At 49.1% G+C, this 16109-nt stretch overlaps 2 protein-coding genes across 3 annotated transcripts; one reads left to right on the top strand and one right to left on the bottom strand.

Moving 5' to 3' along the window:
* The first annotated feature begins 452 nt into the window (after nucleotides 1–452).
* LOC149306553 (bifunctional apoptosis regulator-like) lies at nucleotides 453–8019 on the top strand. Of its 2 annotated transcripts, XM_089540054.1 has the most exons (9): nucleotides 479–532; nucleotides 997–1205; nucleotides 1799–2139; nucleotides 3369–3570; nucleotides 4381–4550; nucleotides 4928–5072; nucleotides 5454–5624; nucleotides 5890–6092; nucleotides 7036–8019. In XM_089540054.1, the coding sequence occupies exons 3-9, from the start codon at nucleotides 1874–1876 to the stop codon at nucleotides 7226–7228; spliced, it is 1350 nt and encodes a 449-aa protein (XP_089396180.1). In that variant the 5' UTR covers nucleotides 479–532; nucleotides 997–1205; nucleotides 1799–1873; the 3' UTR covers nucleotides 7229–8019. The 2 variants fall into 2 exon arrangements, with proteins under 2 accessions (XP_089396179.1, XP_089396180.1); XM_089540053.1 differs by lacking the exon at nucleotides 997–1205 and having other exon boundaries at nucleotides 453–532.
* PLA2G10 (phospholipase A2 group X) lies at nucleotides 7955–14148 on the bottom strand. Its single transcript, XM_089540894.1, has 4 exons — nucleotides 14082–14148; nucleotides 12478–12670; nucleotides 9756–9862; nucleotides 7955–9398 (listed from the first exon to the last, which is right to left on the bottom strand). Exons 1-4 carry the CDS (start codon nucleotides 14146–14148, stop codon nucleotides 9241–9243), a joined length of 525 nt encoding a protein of 174 aa, XP_089397020.1. The 3' UTR covers nucleotides 7955–9240.
* Nucleotides 14149–16109: the final 1961 nt, after the last annotated feature.

The following is a 16109-nucleotide window of genomic DNA, read 5'->3' as shown; positions in this document are numbered from 1 at the left end:
TGAGACAACAGGGTCCCTGCTAGGGCCCCAATGGGCCAAGGCGACCCTGGACCCATGCAGGCGCCCTTGGGCCCCAGGCCTGGGATAGCTCTGCTTCCTAAACCAATGGGAAGTATTTCTTGTTGTCTGTTTCTAATTTTTGTTAATTTAATTCTGGTTAATTTAGTAAAATTATATATATATATATATATATATATATATATATATATTATATAAAGACCCAAGAGCGTCTCTGAAGAAACTTAATGGGAGGGAAAAGGAAAACACAGGGCCACACTGCAGGGCTGTTGTTCTTCCCATTTCCCAACTGGCCTCTGCCCGCTTCAAACATGGCGCCCGCGGAGACGCCAGAAACCCCACCCACCGAGCGTCACCCGCGGCGGCCTCAGCATTGGCCCCGCCCTTTATGGCCCAGTAGAAGGCACTGCGCATGCGCGACCGCCTCCCTCGCATGCATCATGCGCGACCGGAAGTGAGGGCCGGCGGCTCAGCTGTGACGGACCCGAGTGGCGCCTCCGCGGTCTTCTTCCGGGTGAGGGGCCCCCGGGGCCCTTCGGGGCCTTCGAGGAGGAAGCGGGGGATTCTGGGAATTACTGGCATTTAAGCAGAATTGAGCCCTTAATGGCTGAGAAGAAGAATGGAGAAGCCTTGCTTTTGTTGGCAGTTGACAAGTTGCTATCTTTAAAGAGAATAAACGCAATTGTTAGTTGTTTACAAATGGCTAATTGTTAAGTCAGGCTGAGAGTCCATTAGTCTTATATTGCGATGATGAATCCAGCTTCCTGCCTCCAAAGTTACCCTTTTAAGGAAATACGAGTAAAAACAGACTCTTGTTATTATTATTCAACTTTAAGTTTTAACATTTTAATTATTTAATTAGATTATTTCATTATTTATTTTTATTATTATTTCTTTATTATTATTATTATTATTATTATTTAACTTTATAACTAAATGATGAACTTTATTCACAAAACGCGCCGTAAATTTTCGCAGCGCCGAGGGAACAAGGTTTAAACCGACATTAAAAGCTGCCTGAGGCAAACGCAAAACAGCGAATGACAAAACCAAATAACGACACGCAAAAGCGAGCGTTAAAACAGGATTAAGCCGATGGCGGCGTTTAAAACCCGGCCGGCGCTCGCGAAAAGGACGAAATGGAAGTTAAAAGATAAAAGTGCTTAAAAAACAGTACCATTAAAATGGTATGAAATCCTCATCCGATCCTTTAAAGACTTTGTTTTAAACATTGTGTCTATTATTACTATTATTATTATTAATTATTATATGTAATATATAAATATTATATATCATTATATGTTATTATATGTAACATATAAATATCACATGTTATTATATGTATTATATTATTGTTATTGTTATCATCGTATAATAAGTATAACAATTACAATGATTGTCATAATAATAATAATAACTCATTATCATTGCTGCCTATTAGGAGAAAGGCAGGATATAAGAAAACACAATACTAGTAATAAAATAATAATATCATCATCGTTGTTGTTGTTGTTGTTGTTGTTGACGCTGCTGTTACTTCAGCCTCTGTGTCCAAGGAGACACAGAACAGGCAGATTCTCTTGGCTGCCTTTTTACTCTCCTTCTGTCTTAAACTATAAAGCAGTTTGTATCTGAAATGCCTTTGCCTTGTTGGCAATAAAATAACTGAGAGGCAGTGAGCTCCGGCAGAAACAGGCCTTTGGATCCTGGCCATTTCCTCTGTTCTTGCCCCAATTGTGCTCCATGGAGACCCCACTGACCTCCTCTTCCTCTTTCGCAGGGGCCATGATGCGCTGCAGGGCTTAAGGCCACCGGGGAATTGCTTTCCTCTGTCTGCTTGGCGCCTGCAGAGAAGATGGAGGCCGGAGTACCATCGCCGCCAGAGAGGCTGGATGGCCAAGCGGCAGACCCTTCCTCCGCCGGGGTCAACAGGTGGATCTCCGTCAGTGAGTTCTCCTGCCATTGCTGCTACGACATCCTCGTGGACCCCACCACCTTGAACTGTGGGCACAGCTTCTGCAGGCATTGCCTGGCCTTGTGGTGGGCGGCCTCCAAGAAGAACGAGTGTCCCGAATGCCGGGAAAAGTGGGAAGGGTTCCCCAAGGTTAACATCCTCCTCAGGTGACTGGGCTGCTCTAATAATAATAATAATAATAATAACAACAACAATAATATTTATTTGTATACCGCCCTGTGGCGAACCAATCCGGGCGGCTGGCAACAGTAAATATAACAAGAGTAAGATATAAAATTAAAAACATTATAATCCCTCCCCTCCTTAAGAAAGTATTAAAAATATGATAGATTAAAAACACAATATCAAAACATAAAATGTAATTAAAACAAACTAAAAACCCTGGTGTCCCTCTGTTGATCCTCAACCATCACTAAAGATGGGGCCACGGGAGGAAAGAGGGGATCAGGGAGCCTGGGCCGGGATGGTCAATCTGGAAAGGCCTGCCGGAAGAGATCCCTCTTGACCGCTTTTTTAAAGCTGTCTAATGATGTCAACTGACGGATCTCATCCGGCAGGTCATTCCAGAGCTTAGGGGCGACAACAGAGAATGCCCTCTGAGAGGTAGCCGCAAGTCTAGATTTTGAAAGCTGCAGCAAATTCCTCCCAGAGGAGCGGAGAGCGCGGGGAGGATTGTACGGGAGGAGACGGTCCCTGAGATAGCTTGGACCCAAGCCATTTAGGGCTTTAAAGGTGATAACCAACACCTTGTACTGGGCCCAGAAACCAATAGGCAGCCAATAAACAAATATAGTCTGCTTACTTTCTTGTGATGGTTTTGGAGCTTCCTCCCTTAGGATCATAGAGTTGGAAGAGACCCCAAAAAGGGCCCTGATCTAGTCCAATCCCATTCTGCCATGCAGGAACTCACAATCAAAGCATCCCCAACAGATGGCCATCCAGCCTCTGCTTAAAGACCTCCATAGACGGTTGTAGAGTTCCCATCCCTCTCACTCATCCCCAGCTGTAATCGGGAAGGTCTCATGTGGCCCTTCAGACATTGTTGGACTTCAATTCCCAGCATGCCTCACCATTGCTTGGATCATGTTTGGCCCTGGCTGAAATGTTCTAGTTGCCCTTCGCTCTCATTGTGGCATGCCAGTGTTGGTTCAATCTTCCTTTCTTGTCCTCAGGGTTGACAGCTCTGGGTCCTTCAGTTGTTGCTGAACTAGTGTTCCTATTGGCTAGGCTGGCTGGGGCTGATGGGCACCAGAGTGAAAGCCATGATAGAGGCTGGTCATTTAGCCTTGCATAATTAGCTGCTATAATAATAATAATAATTACCACATCAGTCCAAAGACATCTTGAAAAAAACAGCTCTTACCTCTTGGTTTAGGGATGCCATTGAGAAGCTGTTTCCAGATGCCACTAAGCAGCGCAAAGAGGACATCCAGCAAAACCCAGATGCGTCCGACAGCCTCACCGCCTTCCAGAAATATGGGACGGAGCAGACGCCTGCAGCGCCCAACACAGGGAGGATCATTCCTCGAGGAGGGGGGTTTTTCTCTGGGGTCCTGACGGCGTTGACGTGTGTTGCGGTACGTGTCTCATCCCCAGCATCCTTCTTAAAGACATTACGCCTGCATTGAGCCAAGGGCCTTTTTCTGAACACGGCTTTTTGAAGACTGGTCGACTTAGCAGATCTAACCTGGTTAAGGGGCCCCTTGAATCAACCTTTTAGACCTTCAAAGGACTTTCCCCTGAGAAAGAAAGCTAAAAAAAGAACCCATCATTTTTATTATCATTTTCTGTCTTTTGTAAGCCACCTGAGTCCCTTTCTGGGGAGGGGAAGTACAAAAATAAAGGGATGGATGGATCATGGCAGCCAGCTGTTTGACCTGATTTTGTCGGCCTTCTCTATCCTTGCAAGTGGCTTCTTTCTCTCCAGAATGTCTGGCTTGTTGGGTCAGAGGAAGGAGCAGAGACAGTGAGGGCCCTAACCCAGAGCTGAGCAAAATGGTGGCTGAGAATTGGCCCTATGGATGAAGCGCATGCTGCTCACTTCAGCTGTGGAGCACACAAGTGTTTCTGACATTCTGTGTGCCCATATTTTCATGCCATTCAGCCACTGTTCAGAGTTCTTCCAGCAGCCCTGTGTGCCATTCTGTTGGGGTAACTGCAGGGTTACTCCTGTGAGTGTCCTTGGTAGCATTCAGGATTTAAACCCAGGCATTTGTTTGTTTTATTCTGTTCTGTATCCTCCCTTTCTCCCACAAATTAGACTCAAAAGCCAGGTTCTTGGTGCTAGTCCATAGCTTTCCTCTGGCCCATCCTAGGGATTACCACAACCTCCTTGTTCTCCCTCTCTGTGTGCCTTCTTGACCCAGACCCTCTTGACTGCTTTCTAGGTGGTTTTACTTGGCTATCACTGGAGCAGCCGGGAGTTGGAAGATGATCTCCTGGTCCACAAGCCTGTTGCCAAGTGGACGGCTGAGGAGGTGGTCCACTGGCTGGAGCAACTGGGACCTTGGACTTCCCTCTACAAGGAGAGGTTTTTACTCGAGAGAGTCAATGGAAGGTGAGCAGGAGTCTGTTGGTGATGCCAAGAGAGAGAGACAGACAGGCTGCGTTCTCAACCGCATCATGCTTATCAAAGATTTTGTGTCCCTCAGGTGATAAGGACATTGGGGGAAAAGTGGTTTGTGTCCCAAGTAAGTCTCAATCCGTTAGTTTGCCTGTTGGCCATAGCTCCTCTCCCCTTGGCTAGCTGTCTTGCTAGGAGCTTGTTCCAGCTCTAGAGTAGACGGAGACGCCTTGCTTTTGATGGGGGCGTCTGTGGCTCCTTGTGCATAATTCTCCCTGGTCTCAGTGGTGCCTAGCCTTGGTAGCTCAGCGCAGCTTGGCCACCCATTGGGAAGCATTGTTCCCCCATAACAGGAGCATCTTATCTCACAGGCTCCTCCTAACGCTCACGGATGAGGACTTTTCCAAGGCTCCTTACCATGTGGAGAACAGCAGCCACAGAAAAGCCATCCTCATGGAGCTGGAACGTGTGAAGACGCTGGGGGTCAAACCGCCACAGAACCTTTGGGAGTACAAGGTGGGTGTGGGGTGAGGAGAAGCCCCTTCTTGCCAGGAGCACATGGCTCACATCCTGTTAGTGACATACAAAGGTCTAAGTCCATCTTCTGCAGTGGCTGAAAACCCACTCAATTCATCATTTAGCCACTGCCACTTCCAGCCATTCCATACCTGATTGAAAACAGAAGAGTCTGGCTATGTCCCCATATGGAATGATTACCTCCGCTACTGAGACCTTTGGAGGATCTGACAGATCTCTGCCTAGTGAGCTCTTTGTTCATGAGAAGCCATGGGGGAAGAAACAAAGGCCTCTTGCATTTGCTTGTCCTCCTGCCTGTGGGCGTTCTTTGCCTCTCTATGTTTAGATTAATTCAGGGCGCTCTTTCCTGTCGCCTTCCAGGCTGTCCATCCCGGGAAATCCCTCTTCCTCCTCTATGCCTTGAAGAGCTCCCCGCGGCTTACTATGCTGTACCTCTACCTGTTTGACTACACTGACGTCTTCCTCCCCTTCATCCACACCATCTGCCCTGTGCAAGAGGAGGAGTTTGAAGACATCATCGCCAAGCTGCTGGTGAGTGTTTGGAAACAGGCAGAGTAGCAAAGCAGGGCATAATAGCTCCATTGCAACCACTTGCTGGCATCCATAGAAACAAATTCACCATTGCCTCCTCTCTAAAAACCCAAAACATACAACTATATCACAATACACTTACCAAATTACTAAGGCATAAGAAATGCTACCAAGTCGTAATGTCTGATCGTGGAGACAAACGCAGTAATCAGCTGCTGGAATTCTGCCTCGCCCCACTTTTCCCTGACCAGCGCTCTTTCCGCAGGACTTGAAGGAGCCGGCGTGGAAACAGTGGCAAGAGTTCTCCATCAAATACCTCTTCCTGCCCTACCAGCTGGTGGCCGAGTTCGCCTGGGACTGGCTGGCGGTGCATTACTGGACCTCTCGCTTCATCATTGTCAACGCCATGCTGCTCTCAGTGCTAGAGCTCTTCTCCTTCTGGAGGCTGTGGTCAAGGAGGGAGCTGAAGTGAGTGCCTCCCTCCTTCCCTCCCTCTTGCCTTCAGAAACTTGTTTGCTTTTGTGGTTAGTGGGCACAGCAGAGTTACCTCCTCAAGGCATTTTAAGAAGATATTTCTTGGTTTTACTGCAACAGATAACCTGGTTGCTGCCCCTTCGGGTATTATTTCTTACTCTTTCTGCTGAAATGAAAGAGAACAACATGTACTGAATGTACCTATGCATTGTTCCTTGTTTACTTCCCTGGAGTGAGCCTCCCTGCCTGTTTCTGTAAAGCAAGGAGTATGGTATGGTGTGGTGGTCTGAATGTTGGACTAGGACTCTGGAAATCAGGGCTAAGATCCTTGCTCAGTCATGGATACCCATGGTACAACTTTAGTCAGAGGAGGGCAATGCTGGCAAACCCTCTCTGAAATCAATCTGGCCCAGAACGCCTTTGAGGGCCAGCATGGTGTCAGGTTGGGAGATGAGGGTTCAGATCTCCATACAGTCATGGAAACCCTTGGGAAAGTCAGCCTCTGAATAGCTCTTCCCAAGAAAACCCTGGGAAAGGTTAGCCTTAGGGTTGCTGTGAGTAAGAAATGACTTGAAGCAACAACCACAATGTTGTGTTACATCTGGGCAATGGCTGTACTTGCATTGCCTGAGGTGTGGCAGCTCCACCAGAAGAAGAAGAGCCTAGAAGAATGCTGGACCTGATCCCCTTTCCCATCACCATTCCCTTCTCCTTTTGTGTCGTGCCTTTTTAGACTGTAAGCCTGAGGGCAGGGAACCGTCTATTATCCCTTCTGTTGTAAGCTGCCCGGATTCCCAGTGATTGGGCGGCATATAAATAAATCCTATTATTATGTTGTTGTTGTTGTAAGGAGCTTTAGCTATATATTGCCTTGCAGATTTATACGAGAGAGATGGATCCGTTGGGCATTTCATCTGCTCTGTTTCCCTCCTTCCAGGACGATCCCTCACCGGATGTGGAGCCATTTCTGGAAAGTGTTGACCCAGGGATTCCTGATGGCCATTTTCTGGCCCGTTATTCCTCAGTTTGTCTGCAACTGCCTCTTCTACTGGGCCCTGTACTTTAACCCTGTCATAAACATTGACCTCGTGGTGAAGGAGGTCCGGCGCTTGGAGACGCAGGTCCTTTGATGGGGGGCTCAGGATCCCTCCCTCTTTGAAACCCAGAGGCACAAAAACGCCACTTCTTTTTCTTTTCCCTTTCTTCCTGTGGAAATAAAACTCATGCTGATTTCGGAGGGAAAGAGAAGGGGGTTTAATTTAATGGCACACCTGCTGTTTTTGGCAAGTCTTTTCTTTGAAGTGGCAAGGACTGTGTCTGATGGAGGTAAGCACTTTTCTCAGAGAGCTGTGATTTCTTGTGGCAACCAAGACAGTGGCGTTTGGGCTCGCCAGAGGCACGGATTTTGTGTTTTGCTTTCAGTGTACGACAGCGGGAGCATCGTGTGGGAAACATGATAAAATGGCGGGAGTCTGGCTCTTCCTCACTTCCCTCGGTCCATGTTTGTGGTTCGCTCTGAGTTCAAGCACTTGTCTGTTGTGTATTTGCCCTTTCTAAAAGGGGCTTCTGACCTGATTCAGGTTCTCCTTCCCTCCATCATTTTGTGTGTGAATGTGAGTCTGCTTCTGTTGTTGTATTCATTTCCTCAGTCTCCTTGCCAACCACAAAGAAACCCTTTTTAAAGCCTAGAATGTCCTGCATGTAAAGACCAATTCTGACGTTGTGGCGGTTTTTGTATACATAGCTATAAAAAAAGCCACTGGTGTTGCCATTGGTTGAAATTATGCCAAATCCAAGATGACATTTGTTTTAAATAACAGCATCCCTATAGAAAATGAAACCTTGACTCTGCGTTTGTATCAATCTTCTGATTTGCATATGAACATTTTTAAGAATTAAAAAAGAGAGATTTTTTTCCTAATATTTATGAGTTCTGGTTTTCTTTTAAATCGTACATCGCTCTTTTCCTGCCTCTCCTGTCGCTTTCCTCACAACAGCCCTGTGAGGTAGACAAGACTCGAGCAAAGATGGCTGACCACAGGTTTGGCCGAATGGGGATTTGTGGCCAGACCACCTTGACCTGAGCCCAGAGTCCTGTTCACGGTACCAAAGCCGTGTGGCAACCTTTAGGAGAAACCCTGTTGTTGACGTAAGCTGAGCATAAATGTTTATATTGCACACTTCCCTCCTGTAACATTTCCTTGTAACGCTCTGCAAATTTGCTTTGGCTGTTGCTTTTAGTTTTAACTTTCCCAGTTAACCTCAGTGGCATGAAGTGGTTCTGAGTCGTTCTGCCAGGGAACCACGTTTTCCACCATCTGCTGGAAACTGGTCCAAGAGAAATCCTGGCCTGGGTGCGGAAGGCACACAAAGATGGCTGTAAACATCCTGCATCCCTCAGTTGGATGCTGCTCAATGATATGGAAGGCAGTGGATTGAGAAAGCCATGGAGGCTGGCTTTGGAAGACCTGAGCAGGGCTGGGGACCCTTGGAGTCTCCCATTTGGAGGCTTGCTATGAGTCAGAGTCTGCTTGTCAACAAATAACAAGGTGAGGTTATTGCACTTTGCACATATCACAACACGGTGTGACTCTTTGGAAAAGAGGATGATGCTGGGGAAAGAGGAAAGCGGGAGGAGGAGAGGAAGGCTGCCTTCCAGGAGGATTGCTTCCGCCAAGGAAGCCACAATGGCTCCTGCCCTGATTTTGTAAGGCCTGAGCTAGGGCTCTGGACAGCCGGGTCGGAGGGTCATTCGGAGGGTCACCATAAGACAAAGTTGACTTGATGGCAAATAGCTCCAAAGCAGCCCTTCGTGGAGGAAGCCTGAGGAGGAGGAGGAGGGCTCACTTGCTAATATTGAAATGGGAGACATCGAGGATGGAAGTGTGGAGGTTGTGGCTTGGATAGAAGGGCCAGGCCTCTCTGTTGGCAGGAAGAAGGCCCTTGAAATCCCCTCTTTTTAAAGAACAACTGGACTTCACCAGGAGCTGAGGTTGGGCAGAAACATCTATGCAGCTCCCCATCTTGTCCCAGAGAGATGTGTGGTCTCCCTGGGAGAGTGTCCCTTCTCTCTTTCTCCCAATGTCCCATATCTGCAAAAGGTACTCCTGCCCGCCCGCCTTCCCTGCCACCGCCGTCCGTCCTAATCATCTTCGCATTCGGGGTTGTGGGTCCCACAGAGCGTCACTGGCCAGAAGACGTACTTAGAGTCGTAGGGGGCTTTGGCCAAGCACTGGGCTGCTTCTTGGTCGCATTCGCACGCCATCTTCTGGCACTTGTCCTCTGTCTTGTCTGTGTCTTCTGCAAAGAGAAAGCGAGAGGCTCAGGGGAAAGGAAGCCACGGCAGATGGTGCAAGACGGGGGGGCACCATGATGGTCCCCCCAACCCTCCACCCCCATAGGACACAGGGTTGCATTTCCAGCCAGAAGTACGACCCGGGGGCGACCAAGAAGTAATTTATAGTGTTCTTTTGCTGTATCTGAGACCAGCTTTTGACTGTTGTTTGGTGCTGTGTTTACAGGAGAGGCGTTGAATAATGAGTTTACAGGAGAGGTGTGGGGTAATGTCAGACCGCTTTTGTGGCACTTGGGCCAATCCTTTTGCCCAAATCTTCAGATGCCCATCTGCCTGGCAGCAGCTGCCCAAGGATAACTCACCGCACTTGGCCTTGTTGTCCTGGCACTCCCAGGTGTAGCTGCCCGTTTTGGGGCCGCAGCCTTCCTTCTCCGCTTTGGCGTAGCAGCAGTCGTGGCGGAAGCAGCACCTGCCAAGAGAGGAGGTTTTGTATTTGGCTGCCCAGGGATCATTCCTCAAACTGCCAGGGATCACAAAGGAAGGCCTTCCCCTGAGAGATGGGTTGCATTATTTAGACCATTGGCTCATTGTCTCCCTGCAAAACCCTTGCAAAGGGAGATAGGTAGCCAGGCTGGAGTGCAATTCCCAGCATGGCCAATGGGGATTATGGGAGCTGTGGTCTGAAAGAGGGTATTCCAAGCTCCTGCTAGGCCACATGTTGCTAGGCAGATATTCCAGACTACATTTCCCATCAGCATGCCAATGGGGATTATGGAAATCATGGTTGGAAATAGGGTATTCCTGCTAGGCCACTTGGTGCTGGGCTGATATTCCAGACTATGTTTCCTAGCAGCATGGCCAATGGGGAGGATTAGGTTTTTTAAAATATGAAACATCAGGGGTACCAGGTAGTCTCTTTCCCTTCCCTACCAACTGATAACCAAGCCAAAATGTCCTCCATACTTTGGCTTCTAAGTACAGAGTGTCCACAGTTTTGGCAAGGGAGCTCTTGGACTCAGTTCCCAGTCTGTGAAAAGGACACCTGTGCCCATTCATCCCTGCTGGAAACCGCCGACTCTTGCCTTTACCCCAAAGGAGTGTCATGGGTCGCAATTCAATTCCATCCCCCCCTCCCATGGGGATCAATGCATACTGTACATACTTAGCAAAACTTGATGCAATCTTCCCGACCGACAACATGAACTGTCAAGACGGGTGCAGTTCGGCAAAGTATGCAATTATCCCATTAATGCCTGCCTTCATTAGCCCACGTTCATGAACTCTTCCCATAATCTGTCCCATTGTATCCAGCTGGCAGGGCAGGTCCAAAGGGGAGGAAGAGGAGGCAGGGAGCAGCAAGGCCCTGGGTCCCTCTCTTGCCTTTTGGGGGGTCTTTTGCGGCCCCCCAGCCTTCCTTCCCCTTGGGACCAAGGAGAGCAAAATGAAGCAAGGTAGCTCCCCTTGGTGGACCTCTTTGTGGAGTTGTTGTTGTTGTTGTTGTGTGCCTCCAAGTCATAGCTGACTTATGGCAACCCTAACAGAGGGTTTTCTTGGCAAACAGAAGAGGTTTGCCATTCCTTTCTTCTGAGGGTGAGAGAGAGTGACTTGCCTAAGGTCACCCAGTGGGTTTCCACGGCTATGCAGGGATTTGAACCCTGGCCTCAAGAGTCATAGTCCAGCACTTTCAAGCCACTATGCCGCATGAATGGATTTGGGCACATGTGTCCATCTGTTTCCATCTGCACAGCTACTTCCATTGCTGCAAACCAGGTTCTATGTGCAAAAGTAGTTTGCAATGAATTGGCTCAGCAATGGGGAGAGGAGAGGAATGGGAAGGATCTTCCCAGTCGACTCAGGCAAAAGCAAACTGCTGCCACCTGTTCTAGTTTATCTTTCCTTCTGTTGTTGCTTGGGCACATGTGACCCTTGCAAGGGACTGGCACGGCTATTTCCTCAGAGACAGTTAGGAACAAGAATCCCTTGGCTGCCGGCCAGTGGCCAAAAGCTCCAAGGCAGGGAAAAAGGCCACCCATCCAAGCGGACTAGTTTCTGCTCCCATTTTGCAAGAGCGACGGAGGCGTGCCGGCGGTGCCAACCTCAGAGGAAGGATGCCAAGTGGCCCACGCCCAGCCTTGTAAACACAGGAAGGTTCCCCGGCCAGCCCAGGTTGCAATGGCCCAAAACTGGGGCAAAAGGTAAGCCAAGGTTCAGTGGGCAAACAAAGGGCCAGAGATGGCCACCCTTCTCCCATCCAGCCTCCAAAGGTCACAATTAAAGCTATCGTCTCCGTCCCCCAAACTATGGTTTTGTTTTCCCAAAGCTTAAAATACACTTTCTCACAACACTTATCCCACACTTATCTGCATTTTGAGGTTTTTTCATTCTAAAAGCAGTTTAAAGGATGTGGTTTCTTTACTCACGCAAAGGGCCAGCCTGGCATTTTAAAGAATAGGATTATTTTAGTTGCAGCAAGGCACATTCAGACGCAGAAATGAGCCAGCCTTAAAGAAAGTCTGTTTCTTCTTCCTCTTAGATAACGTTTTAAATTTGCAAAGGAAAAGAAAATGCAGCCTTAGGCTCACCCAGTAATAGAGCTTAGCTATCCGTTCATGTTAAGAGATGCCAGTCTATTCTCATGTCTTTATGGCCATTTCGGCACGGTCCAGAATATGCATTCCTGCTTAGAAATATTGGGTAAGAACTAAATATTATGATGGTGACTGTTTGTGGATTTCTTTGGACTATGTGGAAGAATTTATTCCTGACGTTTCACCAGCATCTGTGGCTGGCATCTTCAGAGAACGCTGGCATGGAAGCGAGTGGGGTCTATATAGGGAGGAAGCGATTTACATCTTAATCTCTGTGTTGGTCTGTTGCTTATTATTATTATTTTGCAAAGCGTCAGGGGAATGGAGGTCATGTCCAAAGGGGGCTGGATTTGGACCCATCGCCCTGTTAGTCTGGAGCATCAGTGCACCAAGGGACCTTGCAGCACAGGTGAGTCCCAAAGGTGCAACAAGGGCATCCCTTTGCATGCCCAAAGGAAGCCATACTTTGGCTCCTTGTGGATGGAGGCCATCTTACCAGTCCACTTTGTCCCGGGGCCATCCGCTTCCTCCCAGGCCACAGTAGCACCCGTAGCGCAGGTAGGCTAGTGGGGTCCGGCCCGTGGCGCAGAAGATGGCACCCGCCAACTGAAGGACCCCTCTCCGGCTCCGCCGTGGAGCGTCTCCAAAGGCACCTCCTGCCCCTTCCTCTCCTGCCATTGATGCCGATGCTGCAAAGAGGGAGACCAAGCATTCGGATCAGGACCCACCGCAACACAACACACTTTGCAAGATGCGTCTGCACAGACATTCCCACCGCTTTCGTCCCTCTTTGACTGACCATTTTGCACAGAGTTAATTTCAAAGGTTGGAGTTGCCACCTTGGCTTCCTTTAACTCAAACTAAAAGCTATCCGTATCAATGGAGGCAGCGCTGGGTGGATTTCCCATCCCTCCTCCATAAAAAACATTGATAGCGAGGCAGTTGAGAGCCAGCCAAGGTGATCTTGGTCTTGCCATTGCAATGAGAACGCCTGTTTTTATCTGGCAATGCTTTTATGGACTCCCCGGCCCAGGTCACCTCTCTCCTACTACTGCTTTCCTCATTGTGTAATTTCCACTTTCCTCGTTGGTCCGTGTAGTTTTCCTTTCCTTGGCTGGCGCCTGCTGCTCAGCCTGACTTATTGGGAAAGAGATTAGAGACCCGAGGGCCCAGAACAACCTTTCTGCCCTTAAAATGAGCCACCAGAAGAAGCATTATTCAGTGCGGCTTTCCAGAGCAACAACGGGGAGGAAAGACGGAGCACACTCCTCCAATTGCACAGTTTGGAAAAGTTAGGGATCTTGTTTTGGACTACAAGCCCCAAATGGTAGAGCCAGGGGCTGCTGGGATTTGAGTTCCACAGGTCCCAACTTATATAAGTGAATAAACAAACTCTCTCTCTCAAGGCGTAGGGCTCTTATTGCCATTGCACACACAGCAACCTCTTTGGAAACCAGGAGTTGGGTGCAGAAGTTGCACTTGTAGGAGAGAAAGAGCTTGGAAAAACCTGGAAGAGTGGTGGCTGCCGTGTCAGTGGGCAAACTGAATCCACTCCAGGTTTTGTCTGGCTCCAAAGCAACTGTCTCTGCTGCTGAACTGGAGGGGACCCATTGCCTTTGAGTTGGGGGCTACTAACCACCATTAGCCTGGAACCCTGTCTCCATAGAACCTATATAGAAGGTGGAAGACACCCCAAGGGCCATCCCATGGGACCCCATTCTTCTGCCATGCAGGAACTCCCAATCAAAGCAAATCCAACAGATAGCCCTCCAGCCTCTGCTCAAAGACATGGAATCATAGAATCCTAGAGTTCCCATATTCCAGTCCAACCCTTTTATTCTGCCATGCAGGAACTCTTCATCAAAGCAGCCCCATTTTGACAGATGGCCATCCAGCCTCTGCTTAAAGATAGCCTCCAAAGAAGGAGCCTCCATCATCCCTGCATCTTTTGAACCCAGTGCCCACCCGAGTGGACCCCCTGATCAGCCCCACTGACTTTAGGGGTCTCCTGCAGAGGGTCCCTGGTCCCTGCAGGCTCCTCTCTGGAGCTGGAGGGGATGCTGGGCCCTGCAGTCCCCCTCCCCAAAGTGGACCACTCACCCAGCCTTAGCATCAGCATCAGGAGGAGGAAGAGGAAGGGTCCTGGGGGTCGCCCCAAGGGGCCCATCGGGGGCAGAACCAGCGCCAGAAGCGGGTCTGGAGCGCTCCGTCCGCACTTGCCTCCCGTCCAGGAGCCTCTGGCCGAACGGAGATTGAAAGAGAGACTGAACGAGAGAGACTGAGAAAGAGAGAGATGGGGATGGACCTCCGCCTTCCTCCGCCTCCTCTTCCTCCTCCTCCTTCCCCTCCCATTCCCAAGGAAGGACTCCGGCTCAGGAATCTGCTCCGGGCTCAAGTCCGAACTTAGAGGTCCTAGATTCTGGAAGGGATCCCCCCGAAAGGGGGGGCATCCAGAACAACCCCCTTCTGCCATGCAGGAATGCATAGGATCCTAGAATTGGAAGAGATCCTCAAAGGCCACCCAGTCCAACCCCCTTCTGCCATGCAGGAACTCGCACCCAAAGCTCTCCCTGGGACAGCTGGCCCTCCAGCCCCTCTTTAAAGATCTCCAAGGAAGGAGACTCCTCCAAGACATGGGAACCCGAGTCCCTCAGCGTCCTCAGTCCAGCACTCATACAATCCTAGAGTTGGAAGAGACCCCAAGGGTCATCCAATCCAACCTTATTGTGCCATGCAGGAAGACCTAGAATCCTAGAGTTGGAAGGGGACTCAAACCTGGGCCCCCAAATCCATCCTTCCCCCCATTGGGCCCCACCACCATCACCAGGAACACCCCAATGTTTAACTTTCCGATCATGGTAGCTGTTGGCAAACAGGAGCTGTGCCTTGGGTCGCAGGGATGATGGGATTCGCACTGTGTCCTTGGCTGATGTCACTGGGATGCTATTAGCAAAGCATCCAAATCATGTGCGTATGCAAATGAAGTTTGGGCTGAATAACATTTGCAAACGTGTCCTCATTCCTGAGGACAATCTGGAGTCTGCTCCCTGTGGCTTCCTTCTTACTCAGGAGGCTCCAGAGTAGACCCATTGGAGCAAATGGCAGGGGCTGTCCTCACTGCAAAGCAAAGCTCAAAACGCGCATAGAAATGTAAACCCATGCTTGTTAGCCATGCTCAAAATGGAGGATGCTTTGGCATTTGTTCTGGAACGTAGGACATGTCCTGGGAAAGGAGAACATCTGGTGACCCTGAATGGAGGGCATCTTGAGATTCCTCCTGAACAGAAGGTTGACATAGAGGATGCGTTCCGGAAAAGGAGGACATCTGGAGGCCTTCTCTGCTGGGTTTGTGGTTGTTTGTATGCCTTCAAGTCATTCCCAAAGGATGGCAATCTCAAGGTGAACCTATCATGGGGGTTTCTTGGCAAGCTTCTTCAAAGAGGGGTTTGCCATTGCCATCCTCTGAGGCTGAGAGAGTGTGACTTCTTGCCCAAGGTACCTCCTGCTCCATCGTCAGCCACCAATAAACGTCCGGCACAAAATGACCCTTGGAAGAAACCTGGAAAGCCTCTCACTTGCGCTTCTCATATCCTACACTCCAGCATCTTCATTCTGGAGGAACTGCAAAGCCAGCCTATTAAAAAACCAATATGGGAATAATGTCTCTTTCCAGAGGCTGTTGGACTGCATCTCCTATCATCCTCTAAGCTAATAACCTCTGATGGAATCGCTAGTATCTGCAGGCAATCTGAATTCAGTGGCACACTTCTCCCCAGCCTCAAGGATAATGCTAATTAATTGAAATCAATGCCAATTAAAGTCAACCTGGGCCTGCCTTTGGCTTCCTTTCTGCCTCCTGCCCTTCTAGCTGCCCTGGCTCCTTTATTGACAAAAGGGGCGTGGATGGAGACGAAACCAGGATGCAGACCATTAATCCCAACTCCTTGGCCTGCAAGCTCCTCTAAGGCTGTTTGGCTTTCCAATCCTAAGGAGAGAAGGCTCTCCTTAATCCTCTGCCGCCAAAAGCCTTGCAAACAAGCATTTTCCTTGAATGTTGATTCTGCAAAGAAAGAGCCTACCTGGAGCAAGCTGGTTTTTCGGCTTCTTCCAGGTGAAGAGAGAGATGTT

This window comes from Sceloporus occidentalis, unplaced genomic scaffold, assembly GCF_023333645.1.
Source record: "Sceloporus occidentalis isolate IW3139 unplaced genomic scaffold, rSceOcc1.0.p SCAF_10, whole genome shotgun sequence".
In the NCBI taxonomy this organism is placed as follows: Eukaryota; Metazoa; Chordata; class Lepidosauria; order Squamata; family Phrynosomatidae; genus Sceloporus; species Sceloporus occidentalis.
This window is presented reverse-complemented; position numbering and strand designations above follow the sequence as displayed.